This window comes from Macrotis lagotis, chromosome X (assembly GCF_037893015.1).
Source record: "Macrotis lagotis isolate mMagLag1 chromosome X, bilby.v1.9.chrom.fasta, whole genome shotgun sequence".
NCBI lineage: Eukaryota > Metazoa > Chordata > Mammalia > Peramelemorphia > Peramelidae > Macrotis > Macrotis lagotis.
Genome location: NC_133666.1, coordinates 97,644,958 through 97,668,347, shown reverse-complemented (window position 1 = coordinate 97,668,347; position 23,390 = coordinate 97,644,958). Strand labels below are relative to the sequence as shown.

Here is a 23,390-nt window from a genome sequence, read left to right as displayed (position 1 = left end):
CTCCTTCTGACTAAAAGTTTGCCCATCATCTCCATACTTTTCACATACCAATTGCCTAGAGATTGCCACAGAGAAAATCTCAAATTATCATCATTATTTTATCTTCCTCATGTTATGTAGGTGCTTTCCCTCAAAGTAAATAACCAGCTTAGTCCCAATTTGCATATATAGCTAGACATTTCTATAAACTTTTAACTACTAGCCATCTTCAGAATAAAATTACTTTCAGAATTCTTTAAAGCCATTAGACTACCCCTTCAAAACAATCCCATGTTAATTCCAGGCTTTAACATTACAATATCCAAATAGCTTACATAGTCACAAGAGAACCAAACACTGTTAGTATTTCTTTGAAGTTACAGAAGAATATCACGTAACTGATAAATACATATACATATATTCCCTTCCATAAACATATAATAAATAATGAGACAAAGGTTACAGCTTTCTTCCTTTACCAACAAAAGACCTTGAGCAATTGTTGACTATATACACACACACACATATATATATATATATATATATATATAATCAATTTAACGTCAAAACAAATCAGATTACAAAATTTAGTACAATATCTCCTCCCCGAAAGAAATCAGTAGATTATATAGGATTCAAGATTCCCAAATTCCTTGAAATACAATTTATCCCAATTATATTTTCCTTCTTAATAACACACACACACACACACACAGACACACACAGACACACAAATGTCTAAATTACTCCCATTTAGCTCTCAGATAGTTTCTTTTTAAACACAAGGTGGTGACTTTTTCCTCTTATCAAAGGCCTTCCCTCCCTCTTTTCAAAGCTTCTTGAGGGCAGGGAGTTAGCTGGTAGATGAGATCATTTCACAAACTTTGCCACTCACAAACTTTCAAATGGTATAAGCAGATAGGCTCAGATTCTAACTTCATTAATTCCTTAAAATTAGACTTTTTAAGCAATTAAACTGAAAACCAAACTAAAAGGAGTAACATTTAACTTAATTGAATACATTCTTAAGTAACTTTAAAGATGAAATCTTAATTTCCTAGTCCTAGAAAAAGTTTTCCCTCTTTTTTCGGCAAACGGGGTTAAGTGGCTTGCCCAAGGCCACACAGCTAGGTAATTATTAAGTGTCTGAGGTCGGACTTGAACCCAGGTACTCCTGACTCCAAGTCCCTTGCTTTATCCACTGTACCACCTAGCTGCCCCTCTTTCCCTTTTTCTTATCTAATTGACAATCTGCCCATTTCCCCCCCCCCCCAAGGGTGGAGCTTTCTCTGGCCAGCTAAATGAGGCTTGGAATTGATAAACACCTATAGTATAAGAAAAAAAATGTGCTTATTGCCCAAACCCCCCCCTTCAAGCCTAGAAGGCATGGGGGTCCCCTGTTTTCTAAAATAAGTTTTTTTTGGGGGGGGTCTTACCCTTTTTGCAGGGAAGCATGTATTCCATTTGAGACATAGGTTTGAATTTCAGAGTTCTAATAGGGAAGATTTCCCTTCTTCCTCCCCCCCTCCCTCTGCAGAAGGTGGGGGTGGCAGAGAATGAGAGAACATTTCAAAGAGAAAGAGAGAAAAAGAGTACCACCCAAAGATAATTTCCCGGAACTCAGATGTTTTACTTTTGTCAAATCTAATTCCTTCCAAGGAGCAAGCACATGGCTAGGGGAAATGTACGGGTACCGGATTTCCCCCTATATTTTATCAATTTATAGGTAGGCAAATATGTCAGTTGGACATACACTGAACATTCTTTCTCAACAACCCTTCCTCACTGTGGGATATAAACCAAACACACTTCAGAACTGCCAACACTGGGCAGTCTGAAAACAAGGCAGGCCCATACCAGGGCTACTGCCAAACACCATGTGGGTTCAGCTTTGCTGACAACCCACAAATTCAAACTTTTTCCATTTTCCAGAAAAAAGGTAAACACAGAAGGAGGGTTAGAGGTCCAGTAATTTTCCTGTTTTCCTAAAAATCTAGGATCTAGAAAAGGGGGGGGGGTCAGTTTCTCACCTATGGAGCTTGGTCTAATTTCCCAGTCTGGGCAGAGAATTCCTTCATGGTTGCCAAAATGTAGGCGCTCGCTACTTGGGTTCCATTCTGCCTGTGAGGAATCATTATTCAGACTGGGAAAGCACGGGTGAAAATAAAACAACAATTTATTTAAAAGGTTACAAGATATAGGAAGGATTAGAGAGAGAGATAAAAGAACAGCCAAGCAGCCTTGACTGGACCATTGTCAGAGATTGTCAGCCTGGATGCCATTTTCCCTTTATTCTTGTTGCTTTATATCATTTCCCTTGATATTCTAGATTTTTTGTTTTTACAAAAGCATTTTGTAATTATTTTTATTAAATTTTATAGAGTGACAGTTCTGTTGGTATAGCATTAAAAGTATTAATTGACTTTAGTAGAGTTGGCATTTTTTTTGTCACAGCCTAAGCCATGAGAATTGAATTGAATATTCCTTTACTATTTAAGTTATTCTTTATTTCTTTTTTCTTTATATTTATTTATTTGTTTGTTTGTTAGTTTATTTATTTATTTGGTTTTTGCAAGGCAAATGGAGTTAAGTGGCTTGCCCAAGGCCACACAGCTAGGTAATTATTAGGGATTTGAACCCAGGTACTCCTGACTCCAAGACTAGTGCTTTATCCACTAGCCGCCCCTTTTCTTTATTTTTTAAAGAAGCACTTTGTAACTGAATAGTCTTTTTTTGCTTTTCTAGATTGATCCTCTTATATTTTATGCATTTTGTAGTTATTTGTAATGGTATTTTCCTTTCTATTTTTTGCTTCTTAGTGATCTGGGTAAACTTTCCAGTAGATTCAGATTCTTAAAAGGAGGAGAGACACCTGGAAACACTGACTATAACAACTGTTTATTAGTTTTGCAAGGCAAGTTACAGAGATGGGAATTACTGGGTAGGGCATGGTGGGTGTGCGCTCTCTCTCTCTCTCTCTCTCTCTCTCTCTCTCTCTCTCTCTCTGTGTGTGTTTCTGATTCTATCTCTCTCTATGTCTGTGTCTCTCAGGAGGACAGAGAGCACTCATTCCCAACAAGTTGTAATGAGCCTTCATCTTATGCACTAGCAGCATTTGTGCTGTTGGAGCCTGGACATTTCATTCCCTCACAGGAGTTTATTAGGAAAAATTCAGGCCTAAAGCTTCTCCTGGCAGGTTTTACAAATATACTTTGACAAAGGCTTTTTCTGAATCTGTTGAAATGCTCATATGGTTTTTGATGTTTTGATTTTTGATATGATTAATTATATTGATTATTTTCCTAATTTTGAACTATTCCTACATTCCTAGCATTAAATCTCTTTGGTCATAATGAATAATTTCTCATCTAAATTGTTGTAATCTCTTTGACAGGATTTTGTTTAAATTTTTGAGTCAGTATTCATAATAATATTGACTGATAGTTTCTCTTTTGTGTTTTATCTTTTCTTTTCCCTAGTTTAAGTATTAGGTGCTTTCTTTCTCAATTTTAAAGAATAATTTGTGAAGTTTTGGTACTTTTGTTCCTTAAAAGTTTGATGGATCCATCAGGATTGGGAGTTTTTATCTTTCATAATTCCATTACAGTTAAATCTGAGAAAAATAATTATTAAATAATCAATTCTTATTGCCTCTGACCTTTCCCAAAAATTTATCCCACCTAGACTTATCTTCACCCAGTTAGAAAACCTTACAAAGAATTTAATCTAAGATGAATTTAGACCCATAATGTTCCACCCAGACAGTTTTGTACAGTGGGATGGATTAGTTGTCTAGATTGCCTAAGGCTGGGAATGATTTCAAAGTAAATGACATGATCAAAGTCATTCCCCTCCAGCCCCTCATCAGAATAGATTCATCTCATTATTTGATAACCAAACAGTTGATTGCCACCCTTAGGGAACATTCATCTAAGAGCAAGTAAGCATTGAATGGGCTCCGTGAGGGATCTTTGACATTTGAGAATGTCTCAGACCCCTTTTATTAAATAGATGCTAGCATGATTAATAAAAGACTACCCAGAAACTATCTCTCAAACTTTTTACGTATCACAGTTCTATTTCCTCAACTGAGATTGGGTTATTTAAGATCTTTTACTAGTCATCTGAATTTGGGTAGTTTTTAATTGGTCTATCTCTATTTCTTTTATGTTTTCAGTTTCATTACCATATTTTTGTGCATACTTTAAGATTATTCTTTTTATTTCTTTTGTTTTTGTTGTGATTTCACTTTGCTCATTCGCTATTTTATTAATAACCTTTTTTAGTGACATTAGCTGTAGATTAATGAATTTTATTAGTCATTTCAAAGAATCAGATTTTAGTTTTTATAGTTTATATGATTTTTTTGTTTTATTTCTTCTCTGATTTTTAATATTTCCTTTTATGCTTATTTTAGGCCTACATCATGAGCTTCATTGCTCTTCAGAACACATTATTCCATTCCCTCCTACATTTTCTGGTGGGTGCAGAATAGTTTTGTACTAATTTGAATTTCCTTTTCTTTTGATTTTTATCAGTCCTTTTCCTGATGTCTTGCAGAACTTGTTTCTGAATTGAATTGTTAAATGTCTACTTTTGTGTCTTGGAGTTTGCAACCTTGGTTTTTGTTTAGTTTTCCTGGAGGGATCTGTTAATTCTTTTAATTTGGATTTTATTTTTTGTGTTCATAAAGATTGGGCAGTTTTTTTTGCATTATAACAGGGAGGTTTTTTGGTCTTATTTTCTTCTGGGAGACCTCTGATACTTGCATTGTCTGTTTAAATCTTGTCTTTGAGATCAATATGTTTTGCTTGGATAGTGAGCATATGTCTTTGAAATTTTTTTTGCTTTTTTGCTTCTAGATTGTCCTTTACTTCTATGTATTTGTATTCTCATTTATTGTTCTTTCTTTTGTTTCTTTGCTGAGACTTGCTATCACAGATTCAAGTTTTACCATTCTCCCATTATTTTTTCTGGGCATTTAATTAATTCTACTCTCATACTTCTCATTTCTCTTTTAAACCACACTCAGTGTATTGAGATTCTGTATTCTCCTTAAATTCCAGAGTCCTAAGTCTCATCAAATATTGGATGGTTTCCCTTTGTTCTGCAGTATTTATTCATAGATGCCTGAATTTTCTTTTGCAAGTTCTTGTTTACAAGATTTGGATCCTATATTTCTCTGTTGTTTTCTCTGTCCATTTATATACTTTATATACTTATGTTCAAGGTCTTTGAGTTTTCTTCTTCATGAAATCTTTTGGTAATATCACTGAATTTTTTCCTCCCTACTTTCCTTTATTGCTCACATTTTGACTCCCTCTCCTCTGATAGAGGTTTTTTTTTTAATTGACTTTTCAAATAACCCAGTCACTTCCCATAATGGGCAATTCACAGTTTTACCAGCCTAAGGTTCTGCCTCAAGTGACTTTTGAGTAGATGGAACTCTTTTAGCTGGATACTGAGTTGTTTTCCATAGGCTCAGTGGATTTCTCCTACACCCTTTCTCACCCCCTTTCTGAATGTCTTTTCTCAGTGTCCTGCCCTGTTCCTTTCATTTCTCATTTTTCTGGTCTAGCATCAGTAGAAAGTTGTCATCTGCTATGAGGGACTCTTTGGGATATGAAGTTGATGTATTTTTCTAACTTAAATATGTGTCCTGCCTCTCTAGTCTGCTCTTCTGCAGAGGTCTTTCACAACTTAAAATTCTGGTGCTGTAGCAGTGGTTGTCTATTTTAACCCTGAATGGTTCTGCATCCTGGAGTGTTGGTTACTCCCTGAGCAAACTGCCTAAGCAAACTTGTGTAACTTTTTTTTAAATCTTCTTTTGGATTCTGAGTGTCCTAGACTATGGAAATTGATGAAATTTCTTTGTCTTTCTCAGATATTTTCTCTTCTGAAGAGATTTGGGGTATAGGAATCACAGAAAATATTTAGTTTGTTGGTCATGTGATCCAGAAGTTTCAAACATCTATTTTTTTTAAGTTGGACCTATGCTGAAGATGATGAACTCTAAAGGGTATATTCCCTTATTTTGCTGTATCTTTCCTTTTCTACCTGCTTTTCATTTATATCTGTTTTATGCTTATTGTAATGGCAATCACTGATGGATATAAAAGGAATATTAATACATTCCTTGAAATCCAAGAAATTATAACTCATTATTATAAGACCACAGATATTAATAAAAAGAGATACTATTTCTAAAGCACTTACCATAATGCCTGTATATAGTAGGCACTATATAAATATCTGATTTCCTTCTCTTCCTTTTCTTACCACTTCCACCTTCCCCAATTCACAAGGTCTTATACCTCCCTGATCATTTCCATGTTCCCCTTCCATATAAAGAACACTTTAACCTATGTCATCCCTACTGGACCATGTTGATCATGCTATTTTCTAGACTATCACAAACTTTCTCAATCTGTATCCTATAGATGACATAAACTAGGCTTCACAGTATATAAATATAAAAATCTCAAGACCTTAGTAATTGTTGTCAAACATTAAAACTCTATTTTAGTCAAATTGGGATTTTGTTTTATTACTTTTGTTAAGTTCCATCTCCTACAAGCATATCTTTTCACAAACTGTACTACTCCATGACTAAAATGTTCTCATTCATCACTTTGTTTCCAAAACTTTCTAGATGCATTCATATTTCAGCTTTAGTGTTACTTCAAATAGTATACCTTTTCTGGTCTCCCTAATTGTTAGCATTCTTCACAGACATTCCCTGCCATTACTTTTTATTTTTATTGCATATGTTTTGCATTTATTATCTTCTCAGTTTTTTTTTTAATTCCCACATCCTGAAAGTCAGGCATAATTTTTTCCTATACTTTTCCTAACAGTGTTGGCACCTAGTAGGTATTGATAAATACACAGTGAGAACAGTTTTATAATTAAAAAATATCTGAGACTTGCATTTTTATTGAAAAATGAGCAAATGGATAATTTTTCATAATTGAGTATAACTGCTTCATTGTATTCATTGGAAATTAATATTTGAAGTATGATTGATATATTGTTTGATATAATATAAAATGATATGATTGATATTAATAAAACATATCTTATGATGAATTTTGTTAAATCAGTATTTTTATGGAATTTTAGAAGGAAAGCATGAATTAACTTTTCACCCTTAATAGCACTGTCTCCAAACTATCTGTACCTGAGGGTCCTTCAGCAGGGCAAGCAGTAGTGCTGATTATGAAAGGTTGGTTCCTAATAGTAACAGGATTTGTATAGTTGTTTTTTTTTTTGCAAGGCAAATGGGGTTAAGTGGCTTGCCCAAGGCCACAAAGCTAGGTAATTATTAAGTGTCTGAGACTGGATTTGAACCCAGGTACTCCTGACTCCAGGGCCGGTGCATTATCCACTACACCACCTAGCTGCCCTTATAGTTGGTTTTAAAAAAAATTCAAGTTCCTTAAAAGTTGAGACTATGTCACATTTTTCTTTCATGTTGTCCCTAGAATTAAATAAAATTATGTGCATAATACATTGACAAATGATTCAGGATGAATCTGCAAGCTAAAATGTCTGTTATATGTATATGTACGTGTGTGTGTGTGTGTGTGTGTGTGTGTGTGTGTGTGTGTAATATAGCCTATTAATTTCTCTATTCCGCAAACTTCATCTCTGTTAATGTAAGGGAGCTTGTATCAGGCAAGAAAAAAATGTATTTGCTCTTTCAGGAAAGCATCACATTCCAGGATGTGGTTCCAGACTTCACTTGGGAAGAATGGGCACAATTGGACCCTGGTCAGCAAGACCTCTGTAGGGATGTGCTGATGGAAAACTATAGCAACTTGGCTTTTATTGGTAAATCTTTTCCTTGGGACTTCCAGTTTTCACTTTGCAGTATTTTTGCCTCACCAATTATTAAAACCTGTATAATGTCAGAAGTTCTTAGATCAGTTTTGTCTTAGTATACAGAAACCATAAATTTTTAGTACATTTTGTGCTCATCCACAGGATTTTATCTTTTCATTCTACTGTAACTAAAGATCTCTATCTTGTAGAACTAAAAATGGAGCAACTTCACTTCCCCATTGCGATCCCTAATAATGCCCTTTCCCAATTGTATGCTTCTTTCTGTCAAAGATTTTCTGCCAGAAACCTAGTGCAGATATCTCCAGGAGTAGAATTTGTATTCTATGAACTCTGAACTGAAGTCAAAACTCAATGTCCATTTTCTCTATAACTTTTAAAAATCTGTTAGTGAATATCTTTCTGAAATCTTTTGAAGTACCTTTAGAATCTCCTTGGCATATTTTCTTTTCCATAACTATTAAAGGGTTTAAATCATATTCTGAAATGACTTTTTCCTCTGGTGTGAATATCCATTTTGCTTTTTCTTTTCCATGTTTAGGACTTTCAAATTCTAAACCAGATGTGATCTCCCAGTTAAAGCATGGAGAAGTGCCATGGTTGTTGAAGAGTGAAGTCCCAAGAGGCATCTGTCCATGTGAGTGAATGAGAAGCTATTAAATGAGAATTAATAACAAGAATCTGCTCAAATGGTTAGTCAGGAGAAAACATTTTAAAGTGTTCCTTCAGCTACCTCAATATTTTCTAGATTTATGGAGAAGGGGAAAAACTTACTGGTTTGACCTGTTATATATATTTATGTCATGTTACCTGTATTGTAAATCATCAATTTGTGCCCAGTAACTAGATTCTCTCAATATTCATTCCTAAGATCATAGATTTAGAGCTGTAAGGGATCTTAGAGGCCACCTCTAAATGTCTCATTTTACAAATGAGGAAACTGATGGTCAGAAGTTAAGTAACTTTATTTTGCTCACTTTCTTTTCTTTAATTTCTGAAACCTGACTTTTTTAGTCTGTATTATATTATGAAGCTGCATTCAAAGTCATCACTGGTTTCTTTTATTTACATCCAAGGGGAACAGCTAAGGTGGCACAGTGGATGGAGTACCTGTCCTGGAGTCAGAAGGACCTGAGTTCAAATCTGGCTTCAGATACGTAATAATTACCTAGCTGTGTGACCTTGGCCAAGTCACTTAACCCTCACTGCCTTACCAAAAAAAAAAAGAAAATAAATGTATTTAAATCCAGGGATCTTTTCATATTATTCATATTAAATTTCTTTGCCTTGATAGGTGGATTTGAACAGAATCACAAAATATCAAAATTGAAAGGGACCTTAGAGGTCATTTAGTTTAACTCATACTTGAAATGGCCACTTCCTTTAATCCAGCCTTGTTTAAAGATTTTTTTTTTTAGGTTTTTGCAAGGCAAATGTGGTTAAGTGGCTTGCCCAAGGCCACACAACTAGGTAATTATTAAGTGTCTGAGACCGGATTTGAACCCAGGTACTCCTGACTCTAGGGTCGGTGCTTTATCCACTGTACCACCTGGCTGCCCGTTTAAAGGTTTTTCATAAAATACACATGCATACTGAGTCAACCCATTTTATTTTTAGTTTAGGAGTTATCATTTAATTTATAGGTAAAGTATAAGGGTATTAATACTTTATTGCTAGATGAAATTAATGCTATAATTTAATTTGTCTGTTGTATGAAGAAGACAGTATAATAGAGTTCGTATGTGAAGTTCTTGGTATTTGTAAGATCTGGGTCTGAGACTTAAAATGAGGCCATAAATTGGTGAATTATCCAGTGAGGGAGGAGGCTGACACAGCTGTTCGGTCCAACATTCAGGGAAATCACAGTCAAAAGAAGAGAGGTCAGCAGAAAATAAATGATAAGGTGGGAAAAAAAATTTTCAAGAATCTAAGGAAGAAGAAATAGCAGATAAATCAAATACAGTTTTCTTGTATTATTTCTTGCAATATGGTATTCAAGTTTTTTTTTTTATTTGTGTTCTTGGATACCTTTAATTCTTATGTTATCTGTACACATTCTGTCTTCTAGATCAATGTATTTTGCTTGTATGCAGATCATGGTTTTTTTTTTTTTTGCTTCTCTTCTTCCAGATCATTCTTAATTTCTCTATATTTGCATTTCTAATTAGTTATTCTCATTTTTGTTCCTTTAGTGAAATTTACTATCATAGATTTAAGTTTTTCTCTTCTGAATTATTATTTCTTGCTGTCTTATCTGCTTATGCTCCACCCCAGGTAACTTCTGGAAAGAGAATTGTTTTCAGACTTGATGCTAGGCTCTTTCTTTCAGTTTTATGAAGTGATATACAGCCATGAATTTTTCTTGCCCAAGTACTTTTTGTATCTCAGTTATCTGAATGAGCTCTGAAGTAATTCAGAGAGTTAATGGACTTCTGTCCTAGTCTAAGCAAAATTCTCTTTTAGGTTTCTTTTTGAGAAGGTGGAAGATGGGGTAGAATAGAATTCTTTATGATGATAAAACTTGTAATATATGTCTCACAATGATTCTATGAAGAAAGTACTTTGTTGCTTTTTAAAGGGGCCATAAAATATGAGTTATTTCAAGAGATATTTTCTCTTGTTATTCTATTACCATGACTGCAATTTTCTCTCCAATTTTTATATTTTTAAATTTCTTTCAGACAAGGACATTGAAATTGAAATCAAAGATTCAGATCCAAAGAGAGATTGTTCTGTTGAAGAATCATCTCAGGGCACAATAGAAGAAAGATCTATAGAGTATAGTTCCTTGGATCCTAGAATGGGCAATGAAACCTCTGAATGTCATGACTTACTAGGAAGACAACAGGACCACCAGGAAACACATTTGAAACAAATAACAACAGCACATGAAGAAACCATAAATAAAACAAGAGACTCTGAAATTAATCAGTTTGGGGAATGCTTTCTTCTTAGGTCAACCCTAATTACACAACAGAAAGTAAACAGTCTTTATAACTATGATACACAAGGAAAGACCTTCAAAGATAATTTAAAACCAAATAAATATCAAAAAATCTACATAGGGAAGTATAGATTGAAGAATTCAGAATTTGGGAAAGCCTTCTGCCAGATTTCACAGCTTAATGTACATCATGCCAGTGATTCCGGAGAGAAAGACCATAAGTATAATGAACGTGTGAAAGGCTACAGCAAGTGGACAAAGTCTACTGAACATCAGAGAATTCTTCCTAGAGATAAACTTCATAAATGTAATAAATGTGAAAAGACTTTCAGTCAGATTTCACAGCTTAATGTTCATCATGCTAATCATTCTGGAGAGAAATTTCATAAGTGTAATGAATGTGGAAAAACCTATGATAAACAGGCAAACCTTGTGGAACATCAACGAATTCATTCTGGAGAGAAACCTTATAAATGCAGTGAATGTGGCAAAGCTTTCACCCAGATGGCACACCTTACTCAACATCAGTTTATTCATAGTGGAGATAAACTATTTAAATGTTATGAATGTGGAAATGCCTTCATCCAGAGTTCACAGCTTAATATCCATCAGATAATTCATTTTGGAAAGAAATTCTATACATGTAATGATTGTGGGAAAATCTTCACCTTGAGAACAAACCTTTCTCAACATCTGAAAACTCATTCTGGAGAGAAATCCCATAAATGTAATGAATGTGGGAAAGCCTTTTCTCTAAAAACAAATCTTGCTCGACATCAGAAAATTCATTCTGTAGAGAAATTTTATAAGTGCAGTGATTGTGGGAAGGTCTTCACTTTGAAGACACAACTTTCTCAACATCAAGTAAGTCATCTTGGAGAAGAATTCTTTAAACTTAATGGCTGTAGGAAAGTTATCTCCCAGAAGCCAAACCTTCCTCAACATCAGAAAATTCATTCTGGAGAGAAATCCTATAAATGTAATGATTGTGGGAGAATCTTCACTCAGAATGCTTATCTGATTGAACATCAGAGAATTCATTCTGGAGAGAAATCCTATAAATGTAATGATTGTGAGAAAGTCTTTACCCATAAGGCAAACCTTACTCAACATCAGAGAATTCATTCTGGAGAAAAACCTTATGTGTGTAATGTCTGTGAGAAAGCGTTTAGCCTGAAGACAAACCTTTCTCGACATCAGAAAATTCATTCTGTAGAGAAATTTTATAAATGTAGTGAATGTGAACAAGTCTTCACTAAGAGAACATGCCTTACTGAACATCAGAGAATTCATTCTGGAGAGAAAGCCTATAAATGTATTGAATGTGGAAAAGCTTTTAGTGGGAGGACACTGTTAATTCAACATCAATGTGATGGAACAAAACTATTTAAGTGTAAGGAGTGTGGAAAATCCTTTGCCCAGCAGAAGAGACTTGCTGGACATCAGAGAATTCATTCTGAAAAGAAATCTTGTAAATATGATGATTATAGGAAAGTCTTTACCCAAAAGACAAGCCTTACTCAACATCAGAGAATTCATTCTGGAGAGAAATCCTATAAATGTATTGAATGTGGGAAAGCTTTTAGCAGGAAGACACAACTTATTCAACATCAACTTAGTTATAATGGAATGAAATCACCTTAAGTGTAATATGTATATGGAAAAGCTTTTTTACCCAGAAACATGTTATTCCACATAAGAGGAATGCTTTGTACATCAAAGGCATTTAATTAAAATTTGTGAATTCAAGTAAATTACAAATGAAGTAAGTTAAAATACTTTGCTGAAAACTAACTAGTCTCATGTCTATAGTATTTCTTGGTATCCTTTCAAAAAAGAAACCAAGCTAATCAGTTCTTGATAAAACCACATCAGCTTTTAAAAACCATATTTTTTTCCTTTCTGGCTTACAAACCGTCCTGGGATTTTTCCAGAAATAGAAACTGTTATTTTTCATTTTTAACTTTCTGGAAATTGTAATGCTTATTCTCCTCCAATCCTTTGGCTCTTCTACTCCCAGAATTGTTTTTTTTTTTAATGTTATTGATGTTAGCTTAGGGAAGAAAGGAAAGGATTAAGCATTCTTTTTTTTTTTTTAGGTTTTTGCAAGGCAAATGGGGTTAAGTGGTTTGCCCAAGACCACACAGCTAGGTAATTATTAAGTGTCTGAGACCAGATTTGAACCCAGGTACTCCTGACTCAAAGGCCGGTGCTTTATCCACTATGCCACCTAGCCACCCATTTCCAGTCATTCTGATCCATATCAGGCCAATGGACCCAGATGCCTCTGGAGGAGAAAGTGAGACTGGTAACAGCATAGCATCTCCCCCACTCAATTCAAATTCCATTGAGATCAAAGGACAAACATCATCATCATCAGATCTCAGGGTATCTCAGCCCCGCTCTCATGTTGAGGAGTTCATGATTAACCAGGGAAGGGGAGAGAGGGAAAGAATAAGCACTCTGCTAAGCACTTTACAAATATTAACTCATTTGAGATTCTCATTAACTCTGTGAGGTAGGTACTGTTATCCTCATTTTATACTTGAGGAGACTGAGGCACACAGAGGTTAAGTGTCTGAGAGATTCCAACTCATGATTTCCTGACTCTAGACCTAGTTCTCTGTTCACTGCTTTCCCTAGCTACCTTACTCAATAAAATTTCTGCCCTAATTTGCTTCAGCTGGATGCTGTGCTTTTTCCTTCAGGCTTAATGGAGTGCCACATGACCTCCTATATCTAGTATTCTGCCCCACTGCCTCTGTATCTGTTTTTTTGGTTGTTTGGGTTTTTTTTTTGCCCAGTATTGTATAGTAGTGTGTGTGTGTGTGTGTGTGTGTGTGTGTGTGTGTGTGTGTAATAGTACTGTATTGCCATGCTGATGTTATTGAACCCTAGACAAATGTGTTATTTGGAGTTCGGATATCCATGGCACTGGAAGGAGAGTGTGAATTGAGTGAATTGGTGAATTGGTGAATTGACTTCTATTATAATCCCAGACAGTGTCCTGCCAAGTTCCCTTTCCTACAAAACTCTGTAGCAGCACAAGATACTGTTGGGGTACCGGGTATCATGGTCTCGGCAAATTTCTGCAGTTTGAGTCTCACTGGCATTGGAAAGATATGAGGGAAGGGTCAGAGTATGGGGGTTTGCATTCATTTGTAAGCCCCTGGGTCAGTTTGGCTTATGCATCTTTGCTTGCAGGAATATAGTAGGCAGTGGGGGAAGGAGTTCTGATTACATGTGAATTAGGCATTAAGTTCATGGAGGTTTTTTTATCTTTGAGTTCTTGGTATTCTAGACCAGTAGTCTCAAACTCAAAAGGAAGTGAACCTTTGAGCCTAATTCTGTCTTAGGAAATTGTAAATTAACATCACCAATGTTTTTTTTTTTTTGTTATTGTTAAACATATTCCAATAACATATTAATTTGGTTTGGAAGGCACCTTTTAGGCTGTAGCACACTGGCTGTGACACCTCTGAACACCTCTGAACTAGAGAGATGGAGAAAGCTGAAATTGTTTTATTTCTATTTTGTAGATTTGAGAGATCATGAAAATTAGGGAAATTATCTGATCTTTAGCTGTGACTCAGAAGTCTTCAATTTCCTTTTTTTTTTTTAGGTTCTTGAGGATTTTATTTCCAGGGTATAGAGACAATATAGATTCAGCCCTGAATTTCATTTACATACTCTAGAGAGGATTGAAATTTATAACGATGATCTTGGTTGAGACAAGATTTTGTGCCTTCAGAATCATCATTATCATAATACACTAACCCATATTACAGGGGTTCAAGGTATAACACCAACAATCTGGAAAATCAGAGTAAAACTTGACCCTTCACACCAAAGAAGTCTGATTTTTTTTATGGGGCGTTTAGGGTACCTTATTGTAAAATTGGGTTCAGTACTTTTTGTGTCGTCTGTTGGCTTTCTCATGTTGTTTCCACTGAAGTTCCATTTAAATTTATGTCAACCGCTATATAGCAAAACCTTGATGGGGAAAGTTGTGGTGTGGAAGGACTAAGTCTCATGCAGGAAGGCATATGATAGCTGGGATGCTTGTTGGAAATAGTCCATAATGCTTGGAAGTTTTATTTACTCCACTTTGTCTTGGGTCATCCCCTGTGCTTTTGGTAAACTTGATGGTCAAAGAAGACTGGAAGCTAGAGGTAAAGCTTGATGAGTTCATCACTGACGGCTGAGGGTGTCAGCACCCCAAGGTCTGTGAACAGTAATGTGATTAAGGAAGGTGGGGTATAGTCAATCCAGGGGTGTTCTTCTTTGAGATCTTGTCCAGTGCCAACAGACTTTAGTGTAGCTGCTTTGTACTTAAACTCATCCCGCACATCTTGCTGATTCAAAGGAAAGAGTCGGACAAACTTGAAACTCTCCGTGACTACGTAGAAGGGCTTGTTTTGTGCCTTGGCACACATGGCTGCCTGGTTGGTACCAATCTTGTTAATAATGCCACCATTTTCAACAACTCCTTCCGCACCAACTACCACAAGATCCACTTTCTCCATGATGTAGCCAACAGCAGCGTCTAAAATCACAGTGACGGGCACGTTCAAACTGCTGAGAGCTTTTGCCATTTTCTTCCCAGATATGTCAGGCCGGGACTCTGTGATATACACACTGAATCGTTTCTTGGCTGCAGCTGCTTTCTCCAGGACTCTGAGCACCACTCGTGAGTAGGCATGAGTTAATATCCTAGCTCCATCTTTGATGAAAGTATGGCACAGGTCTGCAATTTTACTTCTGGAAAGTGAGATCCTCCTAAGAAAGAGTTGTCCTCGCTCAATCATGATTTTTTTACACTTTAAGTAATCTGAGTACTCCAGGGAGGTGAGACTGATGAATTGCAGGAAGAGTTCTCCACCGGAGGAGACTGCCACTGAAGAATCTACACTGCACAGGATTTTAATGGCATTTTTGAGGTTTGCTCTCAAGCCCTGAATTGTCTCCCCTTTGTCTCTCTTTAAAAACTCAAGCAAGGTCCGGATGGCAGCCACGGCAGAGGCCACGTCGGGATTTTCTTTCATTTGGAAATTAAAGTACTGGACCAACTCCGTGTCCTTCATGGTGGCCACAGCACAGCAGCGGGAAGCCTCCACGGAGCTCTCTGGGCTGCTCAACGCAGGCCCGAGGCACGTGCGACCCTCCCACCCTTCAATTTCCTTTTGAAGTTCACATTTGTCTCATCTTTTTTCTTTCTAGCAGTGAAATAATCAGTTGTATCTTTGTGTTGAATATTTTTCTTAATTTATTTTTAAAATTGTTTTTATTTTTTGACCAAAATGGAAATTTTAACAATTTTGATCCTACCGTTCTGTGTTGCATCTGCATATTGATGCTCATTATTTGATAGTGCCAAAGTAAAGTAAATATTGTTATATTGTACCCATTGATGTGCAAGTGAAATATCTTTGGTCTAGTAACATCTTTATTTGCTTGTCCACTTTGCTGATAATTGATAAATTGTTAACACATGCTATTGCTGATATTACTGCTATTTTGTATAATTCTTTTTGCTGATATTTTATAAACATCCATTTTCTTGGAGTTTGACTAAATTATTTTGTTATTTGATACATTAAATATTGGTATTATGAATAAATTTTGTGGAAATATGTGTGATATAGAATACTTCTCTAAGAATTTTGACATTTATAAAAAATTACTGATATTTTAAGTAGATTCCATGTATGGAACTGAGGATGGAATAGAAGTTTTGAAGAAGCATTGTGAGTTAGACTTGAAATTAATAAGACTTGGGTTTACATGCAACATTAGACATTGACTACGTGACTGGGCAAATAACTTAATTGATTTGCAGCTTAGTTTGTTCATGTACAATGAAAGGGTTTGGACTTGATTGTCTCTATGATTCATCTCAGAATCTATGATCTTAAGATCTTCTGACAAAATAAAAGAATTGAAGGACTGGAATAGTCTCTTGAAATGAAGTTAGGAAAAATCAATTAAGGATGTGGTCTTTGAATTATTCTTTCATTTGATCACTTGAAAATACTCGGTAAAATTCTGATAGAGATTAGTATCAGGGAATTGATTAATAATCCTTTCCCAAAGAGGAAAAAGCACTAGAGAAATATAACAGTATTTATGAAGCTGACATAACACAAAAGTTGAGGTGCAACTTTTAATACACTTGGGCTTTCACAGAAATCTAAATGAATTAATATAATCAGATTTATACTCTTCATTTGTGAATGACACATGATTCCTTTTTTTTTAATCTGGGCATATATGCCAGGTAGCAGTGTGACAATCACACAAATGCCCCAAATGCCCTGGGTGGAAAGAGCTCACTGGTATATCATGTGAAAGTCAGGCTGTCTTATTATATAGAGAAATATCACTTGTGAGCATGTTACAGAAAATAAAGAGACTCATTCTGTTTCTCATCCATGGTCACTTGCTGTCCTGGGGAAGACTCAGTATAGATCTGCACCACATGTTCAATGAAGCTACTTTAAGAAATGGCAAGCATCAGACAGGGACAAGATAGATTGTTTGATGGAGAATTCCAAAGTTCCCATATTTGATTTCTTGTGAAATCTAAGATACAGAAGGCCAAAAATCACATATTTAGAATGTTTAAGAGATTCTGAAATGTTCTATGTCTCTTTGAAATATCAGAGAATATATGATACTTTCAGAATCTGGCAATATTCAGCACAAAGGGAAGTTACCATCCCAATTTTTGGCATTCTATCCCAAGATAGAGTTCTTGTCAGACTAGTACAAAAAGGATTGGTCCTCCTAAAAAAGAAATGAACAGATTAAATAAGGTATTTCCCCATGTTTATGACATACCCTTTTTCAAAAAATGGGGTCTAAAAACTAGGAGTATCTTATATAGTGGTTGTATTTTTTTGCTTGAATTTCCTGCTTTTTTTTGAGCTTGTTGTCTTTGTGCTGAGTTCACATTTGTTACCCATATATCATGTTCCACCCAGAAATGACTCAGAAAAGGTTTCCATACACAATGCTGAATTCAAGTTCAAAGTGTTCCAATTTGCAAAAGGGAATGGAAATTGTACTGCTGACCAGTTTGAGCCTTCTCCAAATGAGAAGACAACCCTAGACTATGGGAATTAGAAACCCTATTGAAAACACCAAGGCAGCTCTTCCTCCTCCTCCTCACCATCACCACCATCATCTTCCTCCTCCTCCTCCTGCTGCTCCTGCCGATGTTGCTTCCCCCCCCCCCCCACTTCCCTTGGAACGGACTCTCCTGGTGCCTCTTTTGTGAAGAGGGCTGAGGAGACCCCCGGACTCACCATGGCCGATGAAAAGCCGAAGGAAGGAGTCAAGACTGAGAACAACCACATTAATTTGAAGGTGACAGGGCAAGATGGTTCCGTGGTACAATTTAAGATTAAGAGGCACACGCCACTTAGTAAACTAATGAAAGCCTATTGTGAATGACAGGGGTTGTCAATGAAGCAGATCAGATTCGATGGGCAACCAATCAATGAAACAGACACACCTGAACAGTTGGAAATGGAGGATGAAGATACAATTGATGTATTCCAGCAGCAGACAGGAGGCGTTTACTAAAAAGAGAACCTACGACTGTACTCCAGAACTGTGCTCCCAAGACAAACAATATATTCACAATTAGAAAACCAAGATTTGGTTCATCCACATCCTGGCTACTGCAGTATAGTTTTCTCTCTTTGATTCCCTTCCCCCATTCCTTTATTGTACATAAAGTAACTGGTGTATGTGCAGAGGCATAATGCATATATATTTTTTAAACTAAATGGCCGGTGGTATGTTTTGATCACCATCAAATGGAGATGGGGAGGGGAAAGACAAACTGGTTCTGTGAAAATATCCCTTTTCTCCATTAGTGGCATGCTCATTCAACTTTTATCTTTATATTCCAGTAAGTTTTTTGCACTCACTGTTTAACAACAACAAAAAACCCACAAAAAAATCCCTGCATACCTTGTTTGATTGGATAATTTCAATGTTTTTCTTTTATCATTGTAAAACCAAGGATGATTTTATAACTTTTTTGTAAGTAGCTAAAGTTACATGTAGGGCAATCTCTGTCTCTCAGTAGGTATAAATAACTATAAAAAAATGATCCTAGATATTTTTCCCTTCCAAGTCAAACATCTTGTTTAAAATAAACTTCTTGTTTAAAAAAGAAAAAAGAAAACACCAAGGCAGAAGAAGGCCATGAGAGGCAATTCAGCAAAATAACATGATTTAGAGAGGGAATTGAAACTATGGATTGAAGAGCAAAGGGCCATTGAAATTCCTGTGTCCACAAAGATGGTTCAGCATGAGACAAGAAGAATTGCTGAAGAAATGACTGGTTTCAAAGGAAGACACAATGCTTCAGGTTCATGTAACATGTTCATGTAACTAAGCATGCATACAACATACCAGACTTGACCAAAAGATGTCTAAAAGTTATGAGCAGAAGGTCCTTGAATTTCATGATGAATAAAACTTGAGTTCAATAACTTTATGTAATACCTTTTTTAAAAAAAATGAGGTGCATCTTATACATAGAGAAATATGGTAATTAACTGGCATCCCTAAATGATGCTGTAGCAAAATGCCACACTGGTCAAGTAATATATTAAAACAGCAAATGAAAGCATATAAATTAGTGAAAAATCTCAATGAAAGACCCTTTCATATATACTCATGGATGGTTCAAGGAAACTAAACATGAGATCAGCAGGTACAAATGAAGAAGCCCAGATAGTTTAGTGAGACATGGACCCAGGGCAGACCTATTTCACTTGGAAAGGTAGGATTCAGATGCCCCATGAATACCACAATCAGGAAAAAGACCAGAAAGGCAGTTAACATTCCATTAAAACTGGCCATAAAGGGAGTACTCTAGAAAAGAAAATAGCTTTTATGTGTAGATTGCTGGGCTTTGAACAAATGGATCAAAATAAACTAGTATACCATACCAAGAGTTTAAAGTGGATCAGTAAACCATATTCTATTTGAAAGATCTGTGAGAAAGCAGAAGGCCCAGGATCAAAGTTTTGTGAAAACCCATGCTAATTATTCAACAAAGCTTTTATTGTGTCCTTGTGTTGGACCCTGTGCTAGGTGGCAGGGACAGAAATACAAAAGTAAGAGAGCTAGTCTTTTCCTCAAGAAGTTTGGTGGAATGCTAAGAGGGAAGGTATGATTGATGAGCCTGAAAAATGAGACTGAAAAAAAATCCTTGAGGATGAGATTGAGTGATATATTCTAGAGAAAATACAATAGGAGAATTTAGACCAAAATGAATTACCATAATCAAAGGATATTCAATAATTTATATTTACTTGGAAAAAGTTCACTAGTGGAGTGTCTCAGAGAGCTGTTATTGGCCTTATGCTACGTAGCATTTTTTATCAGTCACTTGAAAGATACCATTTGATGGCATGTGTCAATCTAGAAGATGATATACTACTACAATGGATAAAGAATCCAGACTAAGAAAAATCTCAATATGCTAGAACAATAGGATAAATCAAATAAGAATGAAACTGGGATGGGCGGAGCCAAGATGGCAACAAGAAAGGACCGAGTCTTAGGCGCTCTCTGATAAAAACTTCAAAACTAAGGACTCTAACTAAACTTTCGAGAGACAGAACCCACAAAGGGACACAGAGAGGCAGTTCTCCTACTCAAGGTAACCTGGAAAAGAGCAGAAAGGCTCTGCTCCCCAGGGTCGGAGGGGCAGCCCACCAGAGGGGTGGCCTGCCAGAGTGAAAGAACTTCAGCTTCCCAGAGGCAGCCCCAGGGCGCTGGGAGTCCTAGCTCACAGCAGCGGGGGAGTCTCCTGAGCTGCACCCCGAGGAGCACCAGGCACAAAGTAGGGGAACAGAGGGGGGACCTCTGCCAGAGAGAGCACGTGGAGCCCAGCCCTCAGGGCACACAGCGAGCAGCTTGGTTTTTTCGGCCACCCAGATCCGGAAACAGAAGCAGGCTGAGCCGGTAAGCAGGATCCCCCAGGGCATGAGCCCATTGAACCTAGGGAGGGGAGTGAAGAGAGAGAGACTGCAGAGCTCTGTCCTCTGCCCCTGGAACAGGACTCTGGGGCTCTGAACACATTCAGATCCTGATTGCAGTCTAGGCCCCCCAATAGAACAGCAAGCCCCCCCTCCCACCTCAGCCCCGTGGCAGAGGGGGGTGCTTATGGTCATTCACAAACCAGGAGGGAGGACAGAGCCTCACACACTGAGACCCTTGTGGGAGTGTCCCAAAATCTCAGGAAGCACCCCAAAACGAGGCCCAGCCTGGGAAAATGAGCAAGCAGAGAAATAAGAGGAACACCACTGAGAAATATTTTGCAAATGAGCCCAAGAAGGATCAAAATACTCAGTCTGAAGATGAGGAAGCACAAGCTCCTGCATCTAAAGACTCCAAGAAAAAGAGAAATTGGGTTCAGGCTATGGCAGAGCTCAAAAAAGACTTTGAAAATCAAATGAGGGAGTTAGAAGAAAAACTGGGAAAAGAAATGAGAGAGATGCAGGAAAAACATGAAAATGAAGTCAGCAGCTTAGTCAAGGAAATCCAAAAAAAATGCTGAAGAAAATAGCATGCTAAAAACCAGATTAGGTCAAATGGATAAAACAGTTCAAAAAGTTATTGAGGAGAAGAATGCTTTAAAAAGCAAAATTGGCCAGATGGAAAAAGAGATAAGAAAACTCTCTGAGGAGAACAAAGCCTTCAGACAAAGAATAGAATTCAGGGAGATTGATGAATTTACCAGAAATCAGGAATCAATACTTCAAAACCAAAAAAAATGAAAAATTAGAAGAAAATGTGAACTATCTCATTGAAAAAAAAACAACTGATATGGAAAACAGACTTAGGAAAGATAATTTAAAAATTATTGGAATACCTGAAAGTCATGATCAGGAAAAGAGCCTTGACATCATTTTCAAAGAATTACTACAGGAAAATTGCCCTGATATCCTAGCAGAGGGCAAAATAGAAATGGAGAGAATCCACCGATCCCCCTGAGAAAGAAATCCCAAAAAACCAACCCCCAGGAATATTATAGCCAAGTTCCAGAACTCCCAAGTCAAAGAGAAAATATTACAAGCAGCCAGAAGGACACAGTTCAAATATCGTGGAGCTGCAGTCAGGATCACACAGGACTTAGCAGCAACTACATTGGAAGCTCGTAGGGCTTGGAATACAATATACTGGAAGGCAAAAGAGCTTAGAATGCAGCCAAGAATGGACTACCCAGCAAGGCTGAATGTCCTCTTCCAGGGAAAAAGATGGACTTTCAATGAACCAGGGGAATTTCAAATGTTCCTTTTGGAATGGCCAGAGCTGAACAGAAGGTTTGATCTTCAGATACAGGACTCAGGTGAAGCATGGAGATTGGAGGAGAGGGGGAAAAATATGAGAGACTTAATGATGATGAACTGCATGTATTCCTGCATAGAAAAATGACACTTATAATACTCATATGAACCTTCTCAGTTAATAGAGCAGGTAGAGGGAGCTTTTATAGTTGAAGCACAGGAGAAAGCTGAATTCGAAGATAAAATATAGTGTAAAAATGGAGTCAATAGAAAAAAAGGGAAATGTAATGGGAGAAAGAAAAAGGAGAGGGGGAATAGGCCAAGATGTTTCATATTAATAAGTTTTTTCTTTATTACAATGAGCTATTGCAATGATATGGAAGGATAGAGGCAAGGGGGATTGAGGGAACCTTTGCTCTCATCAGAGGTGGCTAGGAGAGGAAACAGCATATATACTCAATGGGGTATAGATATCTGGAGTAAGAAGGAGGGGGTAGCAGGGGGAAGGGGTGGGGATGTGAATGAAGGAGGAGAGGATGGACCATGGGGGGAGAGTGGTCAGATATAACACATTTTCTTTTTTACTTCTTGCAAGGGGCTGGGATTGGATGGCCTGCCCAGGACCATAGGGCCAGGTGGATTCTGGGCCTAAGGGGTGGTATGGGGGCTCAGGGATTCTTGGCCCCAGGACCAGGGATCTGTCTGCTGTGCCACTCAGCAACCCTACAGCAGAGTCAGAGTGAAAGGAGAGAGAAAATATAGTACATGGTAGTGGAGAAATAAGAAAGGAGGGAGTTGTGATAAGCAATGGCAATGGTGGAAAAATATGGAAGTAACTTTTGTGATGGACTTACCATAAAGAATGTGATCCACCCATGAAGGAGTTGTTGGTGTTGGAACAAACTGAAGCACATTTTTTATTATTATTTTGGGGAGGGTGCAGGGTAAATGGGGTTGGGTGGCCTGCCTGGGGCCACATAGCAGAGTAATCCTTAGGTGTCTGAGGCCGGATTTGGACCCAGGTGCTCCTGGCTCAAGGGCCAATGCTCTGTCTGCCATCCAGCCACCCCTACTATTATTACTATTTTATTTCATTTTGGGTCTTTTTTTTTTCTTCTTTTTGGTTTTTGCAGGATAGTGGGGATCGGGTGGCTTGTGTGTCACACGGCTGGGTGATTGTTGGGTCTACGGGGCTGGATGTGGGCTCCGGTGCTGGTGGCTCCAGGGCTGGTGCTTTGTCCATTGTACCACCTGGCCATACCTACAATTATTACTGTTTTTTATTTTAATTTTTTTTCTCTCCCCTTTAT

At 37.1% G+C, this 23,390-nt stretch overlaps 1 protein-coding gene and 2 pseudogenes across 1 annotated transcript in view; 2 read left to right on the top strand and 1 right to left on the bottom strand.

Annotated features, from left to right (window-relative positions):
* LOC141503456 (uncharacterized) overlaps nucleotides 1-16,289 on the top strand; it is a 29,372-nt gene extending 13,083 nt beyond the window's left edge. The window contains exons 4-6 of the mRNA XM_074208699.1: nucleotides 7,686-7,812; nucleotides 8,363-8,458; nucleotides 10,503-16,289. Coding sequence (XP_074064800.1) covers nucleotides 7,686-7,812; nucleotides 8,363-8,458; nucleotides 10,503-12,409 — 2,130 coding nt within the window. The 3' untranslated portion in view covers nucleotides 12,410-16,289. The remainder of the gene's footprint in view (nucleotides 1-7,685; nucleotides 7,813-8,362; nucleotides 8,459-10,502) is intronic.
* Nucleotides 14,484-15,883, bottom strand: LOC141503457 (translation initiation factor eIF2B subunit alpha pseudogene; annotated as a pseudogene).
* A 1,732-nt stretch (nucleotides 16,290-18,021) lies between the features above and the next one.
* LOC141503458 (small ubiquitin-related modifier 2 pseudogene) lies at nucleotides 18,022-18,897 on the top strand (annotated as a pseudogene).
* The last annotated feature ends 4,493 nt before the right edge of the window (nucleotides 18,898-23,390 follow it).